The following is a 21,471-nucleotide window of genomic DNA, read 5'->3' on the forward strand; positions in this document are numbered from 1 at the left end:
CATATACGATAAACATTTTAGATGGGGGCGAAACTGAAAAAATGTAAATCGTGTTGAAACAGAATCCTGTGCATTTCTTCGATAAATGTCAGTTACGGCTTAAAAAGGGCGTAACTCCAAAACGGACCCTACGATTTTTTTAAAACTTCGTCCAGAGATGCAGTATAGCCCCAGAATTCAGCTCCAGGTATAAGTTTTGATGGAGAATTTTTTTTGTTAATAACGGTCAGGGGAGCACCGTGAGGGGATGTACAGGAGATAATTGGAGGTGTTGAAGAAATAGTTCACATTGGAATGCTTGTGAAATGGGATAATGATCCCTAGTAACATCGTTGTACTTATGTTTAATGGTTTAATAGCACACCTGATGAGTAAATCGCTATCTTCAAAATAAAATCATAATTATTACTCGGCTGCAAAAGCGGTTTTTACAGCTTACCAGATTACTGCTCATAAAAGTATGAATGACCCACACAAATATGGAATCAATCAAATGTGAGACACTTGTACTTGTAGCAATTATATTGTAACATGCAACCGGAAATGGAATTTGCTGTGTATAACTCCATCCAATAGCCTATTTCAATGTGCTGCGAACAATATTCGGTAAGGTTATTGTACGTGGTATGTACCCCACAAATGATGAGACACTGTATCTAGAGGAAAATTTGAATCCTTGAAAATATGGCAGACTGGCAATGGGCTGGTCTCATAGTGCGAATGTAGGAAGAAAGAAATGTGAATACAACATTCAATAGAGAACCATATTTGGACTGGAAAAAGATGACTGCAAAAAAAATAAAAACATAGTTTAGGAAGGCTTGAATTACAGAAATTGATATTTTTCAAATATTTATATCTATTTCATGATAGGTTTTCTACACAAAAAAGTCTACAAATCTGTACATTTTCAATTTTGAGGATTAATTACAATGATTGATTCTTTGTTGGGTTATCAATTGACTTTTTATACGGTACTAGCTTTATGTACCCGGCCTTGCTCGGAGTTGCCAGTTTGGTTCACAGTTTTTTTTTCACAATCGAAAAATAATAAAACCAATTGATTAACAGGGTAATTGTGTTTACTTGTTGATACTTCATCATTTGAGTAAAAGAAGGCTTTTGGAAATATTGACTGATTTTGAAGAAGGGGGTTTGAATAGCCTTATTCCGGGCAAACTTCTATTTCTAAAGAAGGGAAAACATCCACCGATGTCTTATTCCGGGCAAACGCATATTTTTAAAGAAGGGATCACACCCACCATTGCCTTATTCCGGGAAAATGCCTACTTTTAAAGGAGAAATCACATCCACCATCCAGAAGAAAACACATTATTCATTGCTTTTCACTGGGCAAACTATGATTCCGATGAAGGGTAACAATTATCATTGGTTTATACCCAGCAAATGCATGCTTTCTATGAAAGATTTTTCTGATGCTGTTCAGTATTATCCCAAATTCACTTCATGTCGAATGACCTTAGGCCAAATAGTGTTATGTTGATGACCTGCTTCATTCAGGGATACGTCATTTTCAGGGAAATGTTATTGTCGAGGATTTTCTATTTTTGAGGAATTGTTTTCGGAGCATTGTACAATGTCAAAGAACCTCAGATGAACTAAAGAAGAAGGATTTAAAATTAAGTCGTTCTCTAAACAATATCCAACCCCAACATCCTCCCGCATTTCAAAAACTCCTCCAAGCCTCTCTAAAATAGTTTCCTTTGGGTAAACAATACGTGTTTAAATATTTGGTTTGAATTCACCCATGCGATAAAAAGGTATACTAAACTGTTCGTTTAATAAATATATTCTCTCTCGTTCAGCTATGACAGTCCTACCCAGTCTGATGTAGTCTTTCATAGACAGAGAATATGGGTTCCAAATTTGGTGAACATCGGAAATGGGTTCAGAAGTTATGCTGAATAGATCGCCAACTAAACAATACCTCTCTCTCACAACCTCCCCATTTTAAACGGACCTACCAATATCCACTAAAATCGTTTCCTTAGGACAGACAATATTTGATACAAATTTGGTTCAAATCGGTCATGGGGCTCAAGACTTACATTGAGTTGATCGATTGCTAAACAATACCCCTTCCCACATACCATCTCTTATTTCCCAAGAGCATGCTTAACCTCCCTTCCGTGGTCTCCTTAAGATAAAGAATGTGTGTTCCAAATTTGGTTAATATCGGCTGAGGGGTTTAGAAGTTACACTGAGTTGATCGATAACTTAGCAATTGCCCTCCCTCCTTACCCTCCCCCTTTTCCAAAAAGCATCCCTAACCCCCCTATCGTCGTCTGCTTAAGATAAAGAATGTGTGTCCCAAATTTAGTTGAGATCGGCCAAGGGGTTCAGAAGGTACACTGAGTTGATGGATGACTAAGCAATACCCCTCCCCCCACACCCTCCCCCTTTTCCGAACAGTATCCATAATCCCCCTATCATCGTCTCCTTAAGATAAAGAATGAGTGTTCCAAATTTGGTTGAGATCAGCCAAGGGGTTCAGAAAAAACACTGAGTTGATGGCTGACTACAATACCTCTCCCGTCACACCCTCCCCCTTTTCCAAACAGCATCCATAACCCCCCTATCGTCGTCTCCTTAAGATAAAGAATGTGTGTCCCAAATTTGGTTGAAATCGGTCAAGGGGTTCAGAAGGTACACTGAGTTGATCGATGACTAAGCAATACCCCCCCTCCCCCACACCTTCCCCCTTTTCCGAACAGCATCCATAACCCCCCTATCATCGTCTCAATAAGATGAAGAATGAGTGTTCCAAATTTGGTTGAGATCGGCCAAGGGGTTCAGAAGGTACACTGAGTTGATGGATGACTAAGCAATACCCCTCCCCCCACACCCCCCCCCCTTTCCCAACAGCATCCATAACCCCCCTATCGTTGTCTCCTTAAGATAAAGAATGTGTGTCCCAAATTTGGTTGAAATCGGTCAAGGGGTTCAGAAGGTACACTGAGTTAATGGACGACTAAGCAATACCCCTCCCCCCACACCCTCCCCCTTTTCCGAACAGCATCCATAACCCCACCAGCGTTGTCTCCTTAAGATAAAGAATGTGTGTCCCAAATTTGGTTGATATCGGTCAAGGGGTTCAGAAGGTACACTGAGTTGATGGATGACTAAGCAATACCCCTCCCCCCACACCCTCCCCTTTTTCGAACAGCATCCATAACCCCCCTATCATTGTCTCCTTAAGATAAAGAATGTGTGTCCCAAATTTGGTTGAGATCGGGCAAGGGGTTCAGAAGGTACACTGAGTTGATCGATGACTAAGCAATACCCCCCCTCTCTCACGCCCTCCCCCTTTTCCGAACAGCAATTATAAACCCCCTATCGTCGTTTCCTTAAGATAAAGAATGTGTGTTCCAAATTTGGTTAAAATCGGTCAATGCGTTCCGAAGTTATGCTGGAACACACATACAAACATACATACAAACATACAAACATCGAGTTTTATACACGTAAAAAAATAACCTTATATGTTATGGCAAAAAACCATTCGAAAATACTCATACTTTTCATTATGCCACCTAATGAATGAACCCATACCAAAAAGCTAATAACATTCATAAGTTAATGAAAAGTATAAGTTTCGGAATGTATGTGACTAATGCGATGTATAAGTTTTTTCTTATACATATCATTAAGCGCCTGCTTTGGCAAAAAAGTATTAGAAATATTAATAATAAATAACATTAAATTTTTTTACGTGTATATATGGATGGATGGATGGATATTAGAGAAAATAGAATAAAAATCACTTTTTTTCAAAAAATCGCCGATGAAATATTTTAAAACACCCCGTACCTCATTTCTGACGAGCTTGCCTAACTTTCTGTGAAAAAAAATCAGAGGTACATGAAACTTCGATAATAATCCATTTTTTTACACCGTGTGACTACGTCAGTTCAGCGGACGATGGAAGCCAACCAGCCCCCACCTTGAGGGAAGTTAAGGATGCCATTCATCAGCTAAAGACCAATAAAGCAGCTGGTAAGGATGGTATCGGAGCTGAGCTCATCAAGATGGCCCCGGAAAAGCTGGCCACTTGCCTGCACAAGCTGATAGTCAGAATCTGGGAAACCGAACAGCTACCGGAGGAGTGGAAGGAAGGGGTTATATGCCCCATCTACAAGAAAGGCGACAAACTGGAGTGTGAGAACTTTCGAGCGATCATCATCCTTAATGCCGCCTACAAAGTGATATCCCAGATCATCTTCCGTCGTCTGTCACCATTAGTGAACGAGTTCGTGGGAAGTTATCAAGCCGGCTTCATTGACGGCCGCTCGACAACGGACCAGATCTTTACTGTACGCCAAATCCTTCAAAAATGCCGTGAATACCAGGTCCCAACGAACCATCTGTTCGTTGATTTCAAGGCGGCATACGACAGTATAGACCGCGTAGAGCTATAAAATATTAGCGACGAAAATAGCTTTCCTGGGAAGCTTACCAGACTGATCAAAGCAACGGTGGATGGTGTGCAAACCCTTTGTGAAGATTTCGGGCGAACTCTATAGTTCGTTCGAATCACGCCGGTTGTTCAACATTGCGCTAGAAGGTGTCATGCGGAGAGCCGGGTGTAACAGCCGGGGTACGATTTTCAACAGATCCAGTCAATTTATTTGTTTCGCGGATGACATGGACATTGTCGGCCGAACATTTGCAAAGGTGTCAGAACTGTACACTCGCCTGAAACGTGAAGCAACAAAAGTTGGACTGGTGGTGAATGCGTCAAAGACAAAGTACATGCTTGTGGGCGGAACCGAGCGCGACAGGGCCCGCCTGGGAAGCAGTGTTACGATAGACGGGGATACCTTCGAGGTGGTCGAGGAATTCGTCTACCTCGGATCCTTGCTAACGGCTGACAACAACGTTAGTCGTGAAATACGAAGGCGCGTCATCTGTGGAAGTCGGGCCTACTACGGGCTCCAGAAGAAACAGCGGTCGAAAAAAATTCGCCACCGCACCAAATGTGTCATGTACAAGACGCTTATAAGACCGGTTGTCCTCTACGGACATGAAATATGGACAATGCTCGAGGAGGACTTGCAAGCACTCGGAGTATTCGAGAGACGGGTGCGTAGGACCATCTTTGGCGGTGTACAAGAAGACGGTGTGTGGCGGCGAAGAATGAACCATGAGCTCGCTCAACTCTTCGGCGAACCCAGTATCCAGAAGGTAGCTAAAGCCGGAAGGGTACGATGGGCAGGACATGTTGCAAGAATGCCGGACAGCAACCCTGCAAAGATGGTGTTCGCTTCCGATCCGGCAGGTACGAGACAGCGTGGAGCGCAGCGAGCGAGATGGGCAGACCAGGTGCAAAACGACTTGGCGAGCGTATGGGGGGCGTATCCGAGGATGGAGAGCCGTGTATTGTGGCGTCAAATTGTTGATTCAGTGTTATCTGTTTTGATGTAAACTAAATAAATGAAAATAAAATGAATGAAATGTTTACTGATGTTTTATGCAAGTTTTCTTCAAAAAACACTTTAAAGTACGTTAAAACGTTGTAACGTCACGCTGGAATGTGTCAGATTCAGAAATGCCAAACGCAATGGAATCAGATCTCTATACAAAAACTAATTCGGAACTCATAAGAAGAAGCAAAAATATGTTTGAGCTTTAGTACCGATGCATGGTCAAAATCAGTATTATCCCACTTATTATTGAGCCGAAACTGATTGAGGGGCGCGCCTTTAAAAGTTGGTGTAAGCCATTTCTCGAAGGGTATAAATAGCGGTACCTTAATCTAAAGAGGCCTTACATTAAGCTGGAGAAATATCTGAATTCCTTCTCAATAGAAATGGAGCAGAAAGACATGCACTAAACAAATGACACGCGGGTATACTACAAAAGTTTAATGAAATGGACGCAGTGGATCATCGCGAACAAAAAAAAACTCATTTATTCATTTTGTGCGGAATGTTTTAGTGTTGATTTATTCTTGGATTTATTGTAAAAACGATCAAACAAACTATATTGAGGCATTAATTGAATATGGTAAATTGAATAAACTAATGTTTCAACGAATATATCACTATGAAAATTTACTCATTTGAAATCTATCTATTTCTAATTCACACCAACTTTTTTCGCTAGAACCATCTAATTCAGTTTAATAAAAGCTTTGGGCCCACTATGGATTACCTAATTCATAGCATCCTAGAGCGGTAGTGTGGAAAATCATGCTACCAAGCTGCTACCAATATACATGTGTAGTAAAAGCTGGCAAGCAACATGAAAAACAGGAATAAATTTCCACAGTAGTCGTACGCGAATCGGTATCGGGTTTGGTTACCGGTGGCAACGATACACAAAAAACAAATAACGAATAACTTACTGATCAGCTGGTGTGAAAAATCGGTTTGTATTTTAAGTTGAATTGTTTCAAATAATCAATGTAATCATTTTGTCAGCTGCTGATTATTGATTGTATCCGTTGGATAGAAGGTACGGTGTGAGATATTGAGCACATGGTCGCCACTAAATGTTTCGGAAAATTGATTGAACGTTGCTGCCCTAACAAGTCGAACCGATTGAACCAAAAATGTCATCCAGTATGCGGTCATCGTGAGTATCAATGAGGAGTCTTCACAAAATTGTACGACAGCAGAGTGAATATCCAATGGTTGCAGATAAGTCAACATTTCCGTAGCAATCATGACGCGTGCAGATCTGCAATTTGTTAGCAATAATATTTGGTAAATATTTCTAGAAGACGCACAATTTTCCTGTATCGTTGATGCACATGAGATTTTATAGAAAGCGAGTTTTGTTTATTTATCATGCACTCGGCTTCGTTACCTTGGAGAATTCCGAATTAGCGTGAATAGTGAAATAGTGAAAGGCATAATAATCTATAAATTGGGGCATTTGTCGATTATCATTGATTACTGCAGGGACTAGTTCAATAAATATTAATCATAGACAAAAGGTTAGTTTTAAACCATTATTTCATTGTACACACTGTACACCGTATTTGAAGCTGTTTGGAAGATGAGTTTACAACAATAAGCGTTCGACAATGTTTTTCACTGCGTTGTTGAACTTGTTACAATTTATCCACTTTTTCTTAACTGATAAGCTAGGATAGGATGTGACAATTGAATTGCGACTGCCTTGTTGTTCCCTCAGTCGATTGCTTCGACGAGGTGGTGTCCAGTGCTTCCGAATATTTTTTATGCGAAATCCGCCGAATAATATATGTATAAAATTTTTGTATTCTCATTCATTTCTCCCATATTTTGTAATAAAAGATGCTACGCACTATCAGCAAAAAGTTTTCACATGGAATTAGATGAGTTTTACAGTGAAATGGGTAAAAATTTGGTTAATAATGCTTCAAATCAAGTGTTTTAAATTAGCATAACCCTTGATAATCATGCATACATATTTTGCAGTCTAGCATAAATTCATTTTGCCCAAAAAATCAAAAAAAAACTTTCAAAATTGTGTCATTAATTTCAATTTAATTATCCAGCAACACGGCCAAGGTAACAACAAACTGCCCTTTTGAAAATGTGATACCGCCGATCGAAGTAATCGATTGTCATTTTCACCCAATCAGCAACCGGTACGATTTTGACAGAAAATCGGTACGATTTTTAATGACTAATTGGCACATCCTATCCTAGCTGATAAGCGGTGCTTACTCAAATGATCAAATACGTTAAGACTTGAGCGGATGTTAAGATTTCTACACCTTCCTTAAATGTGAACGGCCCTTATCCTTCCTCTCCTTTTTCTGCTTCAATGGCTCTACATTCCAACTGGAACTTGGCCTGCTTTTCAACTTAGTATTCTATTTAGCAATTCCACAGTTATTAGGGTAAGGGAGGTATTTTGGACCACTTTAGGAGGTGGCCGAACAATTTTGTCGAATAAAAGTTAGATTTTGTAATAATACTTGATCAATTCCCTATGCAACTAAAAAGTGGTGAATGCTAAGTAGGATTTGTAGGTAAAAATGTTGTAAATCCCACTGAAAGAACCAAACTACCATAAATTCTGAAGATATGTAAGATTTAATTTTGGACCACCTGTTTTTATTTTGGACCACCTGTTGAACATATTTTGGACCACTCGAACAATTTTGTATTGCTTGCAAAGTTATGTTACTATTGGATTAAATTAGTGATCTCCAGCATTTTCGGCGTTTTCATCCTGAAAGTCCTTGTGAAGCAATACATTTTTATAGGCATTCAAAGCTTAGAACAATATCTACAAGCTTAGGGTATTGAAACTAATTTCAATGTCAGTACCACTCGGTACAGCATCATCAAAGCAAAACAAACTTGTGGCCCATTGCCGTGATGTATAAACCTGCATACATACCCTGCATATTTTTTATGTAGTTTGTTAGATCTGTTCCATTTGCGCCATTGATAGTAGTGGGTTGCCTGGTTCTTCCTTGCTCATTGCATATTCTTTTTCAAAACGAAACATAATCGTAGAACGCGGAACTCTGTTGCATTGGCAAACAGCACGGACGGAGAGCTATAGCAAAGATTGGTTCTTGTCGTAGAGATTTCTCAACTATTCTGCTCACAATCGCATATTATGGGACAAATATGGATAGGAATTACAGCAAAGGTGGGACTGATATGCGATCATAGGCAGTATTTTCGTACGGAAATAATAAAAGCAGTTACATGTTGGGTTAATAGACATTTTTCTAGGGCTTACATCAATAAACGGTAATTTATAAATGCGGTATGAACAGTAATTTATGAATGGATTGATATTAGAGAAACAAATGGTTGCTAAAAACAAAAGTTTAAGAGATCTAGAACTTAAAAAGAAGATATGTCGAAAATATGTTCGGTTCAATAAAAAATGAACCTATTTTGGACATGCCTCAGAATACTGTTTTTAAACTTACAATGTTTCGTTCGAGATATGAAACTGCTCCAATTAGGTTTTAATGAGTCAACAACATCATTCACGTGGTTTAAATCTATGTACAAATAAACTTACAGCTTTTGAAAGTTGACTTCAATTTTACAATGTCGTCTTATTTTTGGTCTAATCCAGCCGGCATGGGTAAATACGTGAAAATATTCTTAATAATTGCAATATTTTATAAGAAACAAATGTAGGAAATAATTTTATGGATAGTTTCTTTGTGCAATAAAATTTAAATATTGCACGTTTTATTTAGTTTTGTGTGATATAAATACAAAATTCAGCTAGGTGGTCCAAAATAAGAGCCCGGTCCAAAATACAGCCGTTACCCTAATTGATGGCATTTCCATGCCCGCCAATTACATGAATATAAACCCTCTTCATCATTTTCAAAAGTATTCCAGATTCGAAGTGCCAACCCTCAATTTGAAGGAGTTTCTTAAATGTAGTATTCTGACCAATCGCCTAAAAACCAGAAAAATAATTTGAGGTGCTTTTGGGGGTAGTATACATTTTCAATATGTGCCCAATTCATTCTTTCCGTAGATTTCGTTCAAGTGTTGCAAAAGTTTCGTCCATACACCACTTTATTCTGAAAAATAATCTTCGGCATGTAATAATGCAGTTTTCATGAAATACTGAACATTTGAATAGGGTAGTCAAGCAAGACCATTCCCGCATACTAAAACAAAGTTGACTATGATGTATGAGCAATATCATCAAGTATGCCCAACCCACTGGTAAAGATCTAGAGTGGGCTATGTATGGTAGTGCCAGGGCCTGCAGATCAAGAGGTCTACGGTTCGAGGCGCTGGGTAGATAAAGATAGTTTTTTTTTTTGCAATTGTGCCCCAATTTTTGCATCTAGTTTTCAATGTTATTAATTAGTAATGTTCAATTAAGTTAAAACAAGGGCATTATAAGCTTACTGATCGTTTTTATTGTCCAGAAATATGATCTTATGTATCATTATAAAATAATGCCTAAAACGCCAGAGTCTATTATATATAGAGTTACGCAAAGAGTGAAGCCAAATCTACCTATTGAACTGTCAAACCGTCTACCTATCGAGCAAAGTAAACAAATGCTTGTTGGTATGGCGGAAGTATTGTTATCGCCTAATGATTATTATGGCGAATGAAAACGCATGAATTGAAATGTATTAGATTTGTTCTAGAAACAGCTTCAAAAAACTTCAATACACCCCCCAATAAAGTAGCAACAAGAAACTCACGTGTTTGCACTCTGTGGGTGAATTGGCTATCGAATTAAAAAGCTTTAGCAGTTAACACTCCCGTGAAGTCACTCTAAGGGTTGAACAAAAATGAAAGTTGCAAACACAATAACAAGAAGATTATTCAGAATAAGTGTAAGAAGATCCTCTTTGCGCAACTCTATATAATAGACTCTGTAAAACGCTACTGCTAATCGAATGTTAAAAATAACCTTTTAAATGCTATAAATGTTTGTCGCTATGCAAGGGATACATTTCCAACATCACACCCTTAGGCAATCTACATAGTAACGAAAAATTCCTCGTGGTAACGGGCCCATTAGCTGAAGGGGGAAATTGTGTATTTATGAATGTCGATGCGATTACCACACAAGGTTGTATGTATCTATCAACATATATGCTGCTTCAACCTTCTAAGTTAGAAGACAATCAGGCACCGGCATGATAGGTCGTGAATAATTTAGCAAGGATTGTACAAGCAGTTTGACAATTTAGAAAATTATTATTGTTCAAGCTGCTCATTAGTTCTTTTCGCTGACGAAAACTAAATATTTAATGCTTCAGTGTATCTAAAATGAGGTATGTACAATTCATAATTCGGCCATGATTTTAGATATTTTATTATGTATGATCAAATTCACCCAACAATCATTGGAAGACTTATTCTGTTGAAAATATGCTACTTCGGCTGAAAAACTAACTTATACAGCTTAAATTGTTTGTTGGGCAGTTTGAACTATAAACAATTAGTTATTAATTTAAATTTCATTGAACGAAATAAATACCATAATGTTCAATTTCAGAATATCTATGCGAAGTATGGAGAGTTTGTACTCTAATAAGAGTTCAAACTTTTCGGCTCTCCACCGGCGGAAAGCGGCCGCTGCCAGGCAACCGGCGATTGTGATAGCTTCCAGTAGCGATGTCCGGCACCGGGTGATGTCAGCGCGTATGTTGCGCTTCAAACAATTGCAAAACCAGTTGGAAGTGGCACATCATCAAATTGCTGTGAGTGGAACGGAGTTAGGCGTTGCTTTTTTTTTTAAATATTTTAAACAAAAAATTATTGGCTACCAACAGGAATTGACTAAGGATAACCGATTGCTGAGAGCATTGCAAAAACGTCAGGATTCGGCCCTATCCAAATATGAAAACTCAAACGCAGAATTGCCAAAATTACTGCATTCACATGCAGAGGAAATTCGGACTCATCAAACCAAGTATCGTAATCTTCTAAACCAGAATAAAGAGTTGCTCAACAAACTGAAACAAAAAGATGCACACATACTAACGATAAGCGATCAAAATAAGCATTTGATACAATTGAACAAAGATAAGTCAGTACTTTCGCTTGATTTCACTATTGTACGACAATCATTATTTTGTATTCTTTCAACAGACATCTTGAAGAACGCGAGAGGCTTGCCGAGAGAGTCCGTGACCTGGAAGCTAGGCTTATCGAGAAGGATAACGATAACAAACTGCTAGTTAGACGTTTGCAGCTAGAATCAAAGAACTTCAAGGGACAACTTCAACAGGAAGTGTTGAAACAGAGGGAATTCGCACAGAAGATGGAACGGGCGCATCACGAAATACAGCGGCTGAATTCAGTGATTGAGGTATGTTTGATACCAATCAAATGATGCACAGATCACATGGAGATTGAATTGCATAAATGTATTCTAGCCGAGCGCTTTGTTATTAGTAAAATTAGAATGCAATCAGTATGCAGAATCAGTATGCAATATGATAAACGATGGTAGCGAGATACGTCTGTCAGTAGCTGATTACAGGGCACAGTGTAGGAAGCACTGATTGCATATTGTGCCCTGAAGCTTTCTAGTATTGTAAGTCGGCATGTAATGTCAGCTACATTTTTTGGCTTACTCATACACCAAAATATGCCGAAGTACTATTATTTCACTCATTTCACTATTAATGGGAGGTTCGTAGACACTCAACGGCTTCAATTGAGTAAATGGCTGTCTTTACTTTTCATAAGTAATTCTTAACTGATTGTTGAATGGAGAATATTGCTCTTTTCTATAAACATTCATTTCTCCTATATATTTTTACTACTTTTCTATTAAGGCTCGATGCCCACGTGGCGTGGTTTCAACTCTACGTGCACACGGCCTTAAATAGACGCAAGTGTGCATGGGGAAAAAGAGGTAACGCAGCGTCACATTTTTTATGGAATTGCTGTAAAATGTAAATGTTTCATGCATATGGACAACAAATTTTGAACGGGCTTGGTAGTCATACGGCTTCTGCCTCATACGCAGGAGGACATGGTTTCATTCCCAGGTATGTTCCATTCTTCTACTTTGTATCTTTTTCATTTTTTCTATTGTTCTAGCATTCGCTAGAACTGGAAATGGACTTCCATACCGTTTCCATTTCAATTCTATACCTTCAACTTGACTATTCTAGTAGTAGCTGCTAGAATTAGAAATGAACGAAAAAGCTCGTTTCCTATCCAATAAGAAATTTTATCAATTGCTTTCTCCTATCTGTCCTATCTATCTATCAGCTCGTTAACCAAGACTAACCTCTGCCTCTCGAACTTAACCCAAAAATTCCAACAAATTCCGCAAGAGCTCGTGGCAAGTGCAGAGGTATATTCGGTTTGCAGTGGGCGAGTAATTGCATCATCAGTTCCTCCCTTTTCTCTACATTTCCCTACATGACCTAACAAGTGAGATCACCAGTACTTGTGTACATTGAAGATGAGTGCTAGTCCCAAGCAAACATCTGTTAGTTCTTTGTGCAAGAACAGCTGATCATAATGGAGTAGCAAGTCTTTCAAGAAGACACCTATTATATCTTTCCAAGATGTTCGCTGCCTTTTGCGATTTGCTCTATTATCATACTCTATTATTAAAAACAACAAAATAATATAATTGTTATTATTAATGTTTTTATTTGCGAGACTTTCAGTCCATGGCTGACTCTTCTCGTGTAAAAATAGAAAAAATAATACAATTTCACTGTTTTAACTGTTTGTCAAGAAAATATCGTTCAGCGCCATTTAGAATGCTTATAGACTATATTGCCGCATTTATAGTCCATCCGCATATACAGATGTGCTTGACTTGCGGTTAGTTGTCTTTGAAGGATATGTCTAAAATGTTAAAACAAACAACTTTGTAGAAGTTAGTTTTCCTCTAAGTCACTTTTATCAAAACTTATACAGGAAAAATAATAATCAACATAATGAGGCCTAGTTTTACATGAGATAATTTGTTGCAGATATCGAAATTCTAGAACTTATTTCAAGAGTACTAGAAATTTTGTTCAACGAAAAAAGCGATTTGTGTCAGTATGCAGAGTGACTGGATTGATTCCAAGTACCCTAGGAACCATTGAATCACATTTCTCGCTTAACTTTTCAAAAGGACCTAAGTAACATTTTTTTCATGAATTAATTTGAATACTGCAATCAATAGCTTTCATGTTGTTCTGTTGATTGCGTTATTCAAATTAATTCATGAAAAAAGTGTTACTTAGGTCCTTTTGAAAAGTTAAGCGAGATTTCTGTTATTGCTGATATCATAAATTTTTATACTTTCCAAGACTTGGTCTGACTCATAATAGCAAATTTCCATTCCGTGGGTTCTCCAGATTGTGGGCAAAGTGGTCCCGTTTATTGTTTATCCCGAATGGGCTTAGAACTAGACCTGGGCGCCACCGCACCAAGTTACCGCCGCCGGTGATTTTCTCACGCCGCCGCCGCTGATGGCTATTGAAAGATTATTAAATCAACCAGTTCAAGGTTGCATTTTGTGTATTTTTACTGGCCAGATCAACCACTCGGCAATGCATATTTTACATTTATTTACTTAGACGTATGCAGAAATTATTGGACGTCGACCTACCCACAACTGTTGTTGATTTTGCTCATTTTCCGAATTAAACTCAAATTAAATTTAAAAGCGACAGTTGAATAAATTCTGAATAACACTACTCACACAACAAGATTTCTTTTGATGGAAATTTTGTAGGAATTCAAGAAAGAAATCTTAGAAGATCTTTCGGAAAAAAATCCTGGAGGAACTTCTGGACGGAATCCTGGAGGAACTTTCGGATAAAATCCTGGAGCAACTGCCGGACGAAATACTGGAGGAGCTTCTGGACGAACTCTTGGAGGCCATTTCAGACGAAATCTTGGAGAAACTTCCGGACGGAATCCTGGAGAAACTTCCGGACGACATCATGCAGGAACTTCCGGATGAAATCCGGGTGGAACTTTAGAACAAAATGCTGAAGGAACTTGCGGACGAAACCCTGGAGGAACTTACGGACGAAATCCTGGAAGAACTTCCGGATGACATCCTGGAGGAACTTTCGGATGACATGGAAGAAATCCTAGAGGAACTTCCGGACGAATTTCTGGAGGAACTTCCGGACGAAATTCTGGAGGAACTTTCGGATGGAATCCTGAAGAAACTTCCAGATGAAATCTTGAAATCACTTTAGGACGAAATAATATAGAAACTTCCGAACAACATCCTGGAGGAACTTCCGGACGACATCCTGGAGAAACTTCCAGACGAAATCCTGGAGGAACTTTGGGAGGACATCCTGGAGCACTTCCCTAGCAGCACACAAATTCCACACAGGTTACTGCAACTCATATGTGACCAGATTTATTCACAATCAAGTTGATGCAACCAGTTTTGTCTGACTTGTGCTGCTCGGGTTCTGAACGAAATCCTGGAGAAACTCCCGGACGACATCCTGGAAGAACTTCCGGACGGAATCCTGGAGAAACTTCTGGACGAAATCCTGGAGGAACTTTGGGAGGACATCCTGGAGCACTTCCCTAGCAGCACACAAATTCCACACAGGTTACTGCAACTCATATGTGACCAGATTTATTCACAATCAAGTTGATGCAACCAGTTTTGTCTGACTTGTGCTGCTCGGGTTCTGAACGAAATCCTGGAGAAACTCCCGGACGACATCCTGGAAGAACTTCCGGACGGAATCCTGGAGAAACTTCTGGAAGAAATCCTGGAGGAATTTCCAGACGAAATCCAGGAGGTACTTCCGGACGACATCCTAGAGGAACTTCTAAACGAAATCCTGGAGGAACTTCCGGCAACATCCTTTAGGAACACTCGAACGAAATCCTTAAGGAACTTCCGGACGACATTCTGGAGGATCTGTCGGTCGAAATCCTCGAGGAACTTCCGGACGACATCCTTGAGGAAATTCCGGACGACATCCTGAAGGAACTTCCGGACGACATTTTGGAGGAACTCTCGGACGAAATCCTGGAAGAACTTCCGGACTAAACCCTGGAGAAACTTCAGGATGACATCCTGGAGGAACTTCCAGGTGAAATCTGGGAGGAACTCACGTACAAAATCCTGAAGTAACTTCCGCACGACATAACTTCCGGACGGAATCCTGGAAGAACTTCCAGACGAAATCCTGAAGGAACTTCCAGATAAAATCCTGGAGGAACTTCCGGACGAATTTCTGGAGGAACTACCGGACGAAATCCTGGAGGAACTTCCAGACGACATTGTGGAGAAACTTCGGGACGACATCCTTGAGGAACTTCTGAATGAAATCCTGGAGGATCTTTCGGACGACATCCTAGAGGAACCTTTGAACGAAATCTCGGAGAGATTTCTAAGAGAGAGAGCTAACCGCGGTGGAGGTTGGTACTCGGATTCTGATGGCTTTTCCGCAAACGTGACCTTTAAGTGGTCTTGTTGTGTAGGGGTTATCACGCCTATCTAGAGAGTAGGAGGTTGAGGGTTCGAGTCTCTCCAAAACACGTGGATTCTTTTTCGCAAATTTCATATCAATTTGTCCATTTCGAAACATGTGCGGTGCTTATGCACATTCAAGATATTTAACAAAAAATGGTTTTCGTACGGCCGAGTTGCCGAATAATATGCAATTAATTGAAATCTCGGAGTAACTTTCGTATGACGTCATAGAGGAACTTCAGGACAAAATCCAGGAGGAAGTTCCGGACGAGATCCTGGAGGAACTTCCGGAGTACATCCTATAGGATCTTTCGAACGAAATCCTGGAGGAACTTTCAGATGAAATCCTGGAGGAACTTTCGGACGACATCCTGGAGAAACTTCTGGACGAAATCCTGGAGGAACTTTCGGGCGAAATCCTGCAGGAACTTCCGAACGAAATCCTGTAGGATCTTTCGAACGAAATCCTGGAAGAACTTCCAGATGAAATCCTGGAGGAACTTTCGGACGACATCCTGGAGAAACTTTAGAACGAAATCCCGGAGGAACTTTCGGGAGAAATCCTGCAGGAACTTCCGGACGAAATCCCGGATTAACTTCCGTACGAAATTCTGGAGAAACTTCGGGACAATATCTGGAGGGAAATTCCGGATGAAATCCTGGAGGAACTTTCGGACGACATCCTGGAGGAACTTCCGAACGAAATCCTGGAGAAACTTCTGAACGAAATCCTGGAGGAACTTTCGGACGAAATCCTGCAGGAACTTCGGGGCGAAATCCTGGAGAAACTTCCGGATGAAATCCTGGAGGAACTTTCGGTCGACATCCGGACATCCATTTCCAGGAGGGACTTCCGGACGACATCCGGGAGGAACTTCGGGACGATATCCTGGAGGAACTTTCGTACGACATCATGAACGACATCCTGGAGAAATTTTCAAACAACACCCTGGATGAACTTCCGGACGACTTCCTGGATGAACTTCCGGACGACTTCCTGGCGATATTTTGGAATAACTTTCGTACGAAATCCTGGAGGCACTTCAAGACTGTTATGTCTGGCATTAGTTGTAACAACCAGACAGACATGCACGCATATCTAAACACAATAGACGGGTGTGTGATATACAAGTTTACTATGAGGTACGCGCGCGTTTACAGTCAGCAATAAACTAAAACTTTATTCTTCTTATTGGCCTGGCTGGACCAGCAGCCAGTAGCTGTCGTTAGGGTGGTCACCACAAAGACGAAATCCTGGAGGAACTCCTGGTAGAAATTTTGCAGATGCTTCCGAAGAAATATTGAACTCGCGAAAAAAAATCCTGACGAATTTGTTGAGGTACTTCCTAAAAATTTCCGGAGATTTTTTGACGTTTGACATCAGTCCATGCCATGTGCGATTTTATGTAGTCTGGGAAGCGACCGTGTGCCGCTCAAAGCGCACAAGCCCAACACGAGTGCCAACCGGCACATCAGGATTAACACCAGTGAGATCATGATTATGGTATACTGGTCGCGGCAAGCGACACACACACACGTGCGCGAAAGTAATGCAAAATAAACGGCATGTAAAATGAACTTAAATTTACATTCTTATTGTACCTCTGATAGAGATAAAATAAGGGTTGCTGAATGACATTAGCTTTCCGATTACTATCAATTATATTCAATTTTAATCCCGTTTATTTTTTACTTTTTACGTTAAAGAAATGATGACGCGGGCGCCTAATCCAAAATTCAAATTAACAATCGCTCACTTTGAGCGATTGATTGTTTATTCTCGCGAAGAATGAACAATTGAACAAGTTAAGGAAATGCTAATACTGCTGTGTAGGTTGCATAGGTCACATCACTTTCCATGGTGAATCCCGATCTATGTTACTGATTACCCACCCAACTAACACTACTTCTTTCCCGTGGTAATTGTGGAGATGCAGAGGTATTCTCGGTCTCTATTAGCAACAATTACCACACACTCACATTCCCTCCCTTTCCCAACTGACTGTAAGGACTTGGCCGGCGCCGTTATTGATCAACATTTTCGAGCTGCTGAAACGTGCACTTCGAGAATAGTTGGTAAATCCCAACCACTATTCACTTGGATCGTAGTGCAATTTGCACCAATCAATCACGGAGTAGCAACCATTGATATGTACAGTCAGTCTAAGTCTAAGCTAAACTAAGCTAAGTTTCTCCGGATCGCGGCCAATGTGAACACGGTTAGTCAAGTTAGTTAATTAGTCAAGGAACCACGAAAATAGAAATGTGGCCGATATAAATTAGCTTCCCTAGCAGCACAATCCAGACCGATTTAGTTGCAACAACTTAAATGTGACTAAATCCGGTTGCAATTGGGTCACAGAAACTTTTGTGCAACATGTGTGCTGCTCGGGTTGGAGCCAAGCGGCCCAAGAATTCTAAAAATATCATTCCCAGCATTGCTTTGTGGTATGTTGAAGTTTGAGGTGTCACAAATTGGGATCTATCCGGATGGAATGCAAGTTGTAGCGAAGGAATCGTTCAAGAAATGGGGTTGTTACTGCAGTTTTAATATTTGAAACTCTTAAAACAGAAGCCAGGTACGAAAAAAATAAGTACTTCTCTACTTGTTTCTAGCGATTGCTAGAACATTAAAAATAGGGGAACTGTTCCGTTTTCCATTTCACTGAATTTATCTTATCGCGAAATAAAGAAACACATGTTGACTATTTTTGTTTAGTGTCGCGTCACATATCTGGCATTGACGTAGAAGTTTTTTCAAAACTAGTCTGAGTTTGATAGTGTTGACACAGCTTAAGAACATTGCTCGAATCAATGACTTAGGCAAACAATACACCCGGAACAAACACAATTCTCGGGTACTTATTCAAAAGGACGTATGTGATTTTGTAAACAAAGATTCAAACGTCGATTTGTCAAATCTGATAGCACTCCCACGCAAACCATCACAACAGACATATAGAAGAAGCCTTCGGCTACCTGTTGGTGTTGTTGGTTTGCTTGAGAATGCCGTCAGATTGCACAAATCGACGTTTCAATCTTTGTTTACAAAATCACAAACGTCCTTTTGAATAAGTACCCGAGAATTAATTAATTTTTATATTTTCAAAATGGTCAAATAAAGCTTACAAACTAAATCACTTAATAGCTCCTTCCAGGGCAAAAGAAGAAGACATTGCATTTTAAAAATTGCTTTTAAAAACTAGAAAAACGGTGTACTAGAATTTTTGAAATTATCATTTTAACCATTGATCATTGACTAGTTTGCATTCACTTATATTTTGCACTAGTCGACCCGGCAGACGTTGTCCTGCATAGTAGGCGTAAATGTCCATGCGAAATTTCTATACGAATCCTAATTTTAGTATTTCACGATTTGCTCAACCTTATTCGTAATTTTCGCATGAGGAAATATCATATAAACCCGTCGGAAACGATAATAAACATATCTGCTGAAGATATGAAAAAAATCCATCCAGCCGTTTTCGAGTTATGCGGATACGAACACAGACCATTTCATTTTTATATATATTTTGCATTAGTGTCGAGTCGACTCCAAATCTGAACCGCACTTCCCATCCTTATCCTACCCTATGGTGTTCAACTGGTCTGCAAGGACTCTTCTACCATTACCCTCTCTACTATCGGCCTAGGATTGACTTGCGCTCTCTTTGCCCCACCAAACGCTGCAAAATGAAAATGAAAATTCTGTCGCTTGTTTTCGCTAACATGCGTGCTTACTGCTGGAAAAATCACAAAAATAAGAATAAAAACAAATTCTATTTCATTGCATTCTTTTCATGGAATGAATATTGGAGCTATGAGATGAAGTCCAAAAGCAGTAGCCGTATATGAGAATAAACACCCGCGATCTTCTGCGTGTGATGCAGAACTGGTAATCATTAGACAACCTGTTCCACATTTTCTCCCAAACCCTTGTATTTCCGATCGAAAAAGCATTCTCTTGAATGTCTTGTTATAAACTGTATATGTTTAGGCCTGCAAAATTTATTTGATTCGGAAGTAATTACTCAGAGATTTTCAATGACCTCTAAAAAACTATTATAAACACATATCTATAAATAAATTCATTTTTTCCATTTTCGTTTTCTAAATATAGATCTATGAAAAGAGAACTCCTTCTACATTATTGAAAAACAGCTATCTAATGAAACCTCCAAAACCAACTTCAGGAACCATTATACGACTACCGAACGGCTCACCAGTGAAACCATCTTTCCCTGTAAGATTAATATTCTACTACTCACTACACTATGTGTTTATCACTTTTGTATATTCAGCTTCAGAATCTAGCAGAACCTGCTCCGGTAACGATCATGGAAATCGCCCCGAAAAAGCTGCCCGAAGAGTTCGGTGATGGTGATCACAAATCCCTCAACCCGAGCCCAAAAATGCTCAAACCACTGGGAACAATCGAGGATCCAACACCGGCTGTAACCCCGGCAAAAATCAACAAATCGAAGAAAAGACATTCCATTCCAAGAGTTCGGGAAGTTCAGGAGAACGGAGATGATGACAACAACGGGAAGGACGAAGAACATCACTTCGACGAATCCTTCTGTAAGGAGTTCAACCAGTACGCTTTGCAGACTGAAGCAGAGTTTGACGAGGCCATCGAAAACGAGCTGTCCAAATTGAAAAATGAAATCGAAATTAATGGCTCCACTGATAATCTGCTGCGCCGTAAGAAACAACATTTTGTCACCACAGAAGTCTCATATGAAGATGATTACGAACCTGACTCTTCACCGGAAAAACACCGAGGAAAAACTAACGATCTCTTTGAGCACAAGGTGCACATAAGTGAGCTGGAAGATCAAATTCGTAATATGGGCGGTCCTTTGTTGAATGGCGGCGGATTGACCAGGAATAAGCCATTTCTAAACGGCAAAAGAGATTCTTCTTCCGGTGACACAGACGTTGATTCAAGCACAAGCACCAACGTGAGCAGAGACTCGTCGTCCAAGGAGTTTGAGTCAATGAAGCGGGAAATTAGGGAGAGTATCATGAAGAAAGAATGTCTGTTGGATACATTTTGTGACGAAGTCAACGGGAAGGAAGGGCAGAGCAAACTGCACAATGGTCGTTCAAAGGAGTTCCACAGAAAGGCCCAGATTGACCCAAAGAAGAAAAAGAATCTGCTTGAAGCATTGAAGGCCATTGATGGTGATAGTTTCGATAAATGAGTTGTGTATTACGCTACTTGATCCTGACTGTAACAGTGCTAATAATCACATGATAATTATGGATCACAATGTATCACGTTTTTAATAGATGCGGTAGTATGTATATATTTTTTATGACTGGAATTACTGGAAATAAATTATATTTTCTACTGTATTTTGGGCTGTTTCTCAACTTTTCGTTTTGTGTTTTTACACTTTGGGATGTGAAAACGGTCAAGGTTCAAATTTGTTGGTCAAAGTTCGAATCTACGAAAAGTGGCACATAAGAAAATATTTAATAGGAATAGTTTTCGTTTGTCTTCCACACTTGCTCTTAAAAATGGCGTGCGATTAAATGATAAGTTTGCTTAATTTTTTATGACACATGGGACCA

The 21,471-nt window shown here is 39.7% G+C and overlaps 1 protein-coding gene across 6 annotated transcripts; it reads left to right on the forward strand.

The window, feature by feature from the left end:
• The first annotated feature begins 6,255 nt into the window (after window positions 1-6,255).
• LOC134211552 (lebercilin) lies at window positions 6,256-21,222 on the forward strand. Of its 6 annotated transcripts, none has more exons than XM_062688521.1 (7): window positions 6,256-6,390; window positions 6,475-6,597; window positions 10,969-11,173; window positions 11,246-11,502; window positions 11,565-11,784; window positions 20,012-20,134; window positions 20,193-21,222. In XM_062688521.1, the coding sequence occupies exons 2-7, from the start codon at window positions 6,575-6,577 to the stop codon at window positions 21,096-21,098; spliced, it is 1,734 nt and encodes a 577-aa protein (XP_062544505.1). In that variant the 5' UTR covers window positions 6,256-6,390; window positions 6,475-6,574; the 3' UTR covers window positions 21,099-21,222. The 6 variants fall into 6 exon arrangements, with proteins under 6 accessions (XP_062544505.1, XP_062544502.1, XP_062544507.1 ...); XM_062688518.1 differs by having other exon boundaries at window positions 6,265-6,390; window positions 6,444-6,597; XM_062688523.1 differs by adding an exon at window positions 6,663-6,728 and having other exon boundaries at window positions 6,318-6,597.
• Window positions 21,223-21,471: the final 249 nt, after the last annotated feature.

This window comes from Armigeres subalbatus, chromosome 2 (assembly GCF_024139115.2).
Source record: "Armigeres subalbatus isolate Guangzhou_Male chromosome 2, GZ_Asu_2, whole genome shotgun sequence".
Classification (NCBI taxonomy): Eukaryota; Metazoa; Arthropoda; class Insecta; order Diptera; family Culicidae; genus Armigeres; species Armigeres subalbatus.

Coding starts and splice junctions, on each gene's coding strand:
- LOC134211552 (XM_062688521.1), top strand. CDS start 6,575: ATGTCATCCAGTATGCGGTCATC. Junction 11,174..11,245: donor TGGCACATCATCAAATTGCT/GTGAGTGGAACG, acceptor GGCTACCAACAG/GAATTGACTAAGGATAACCG. Junction 11,503..11,564: donor ATACAATTGAACAAAGATAA/GTCAGTACTTTC, acceptor TTCTTTCAACAG/ACATCTTGAAGAACGCGAGA.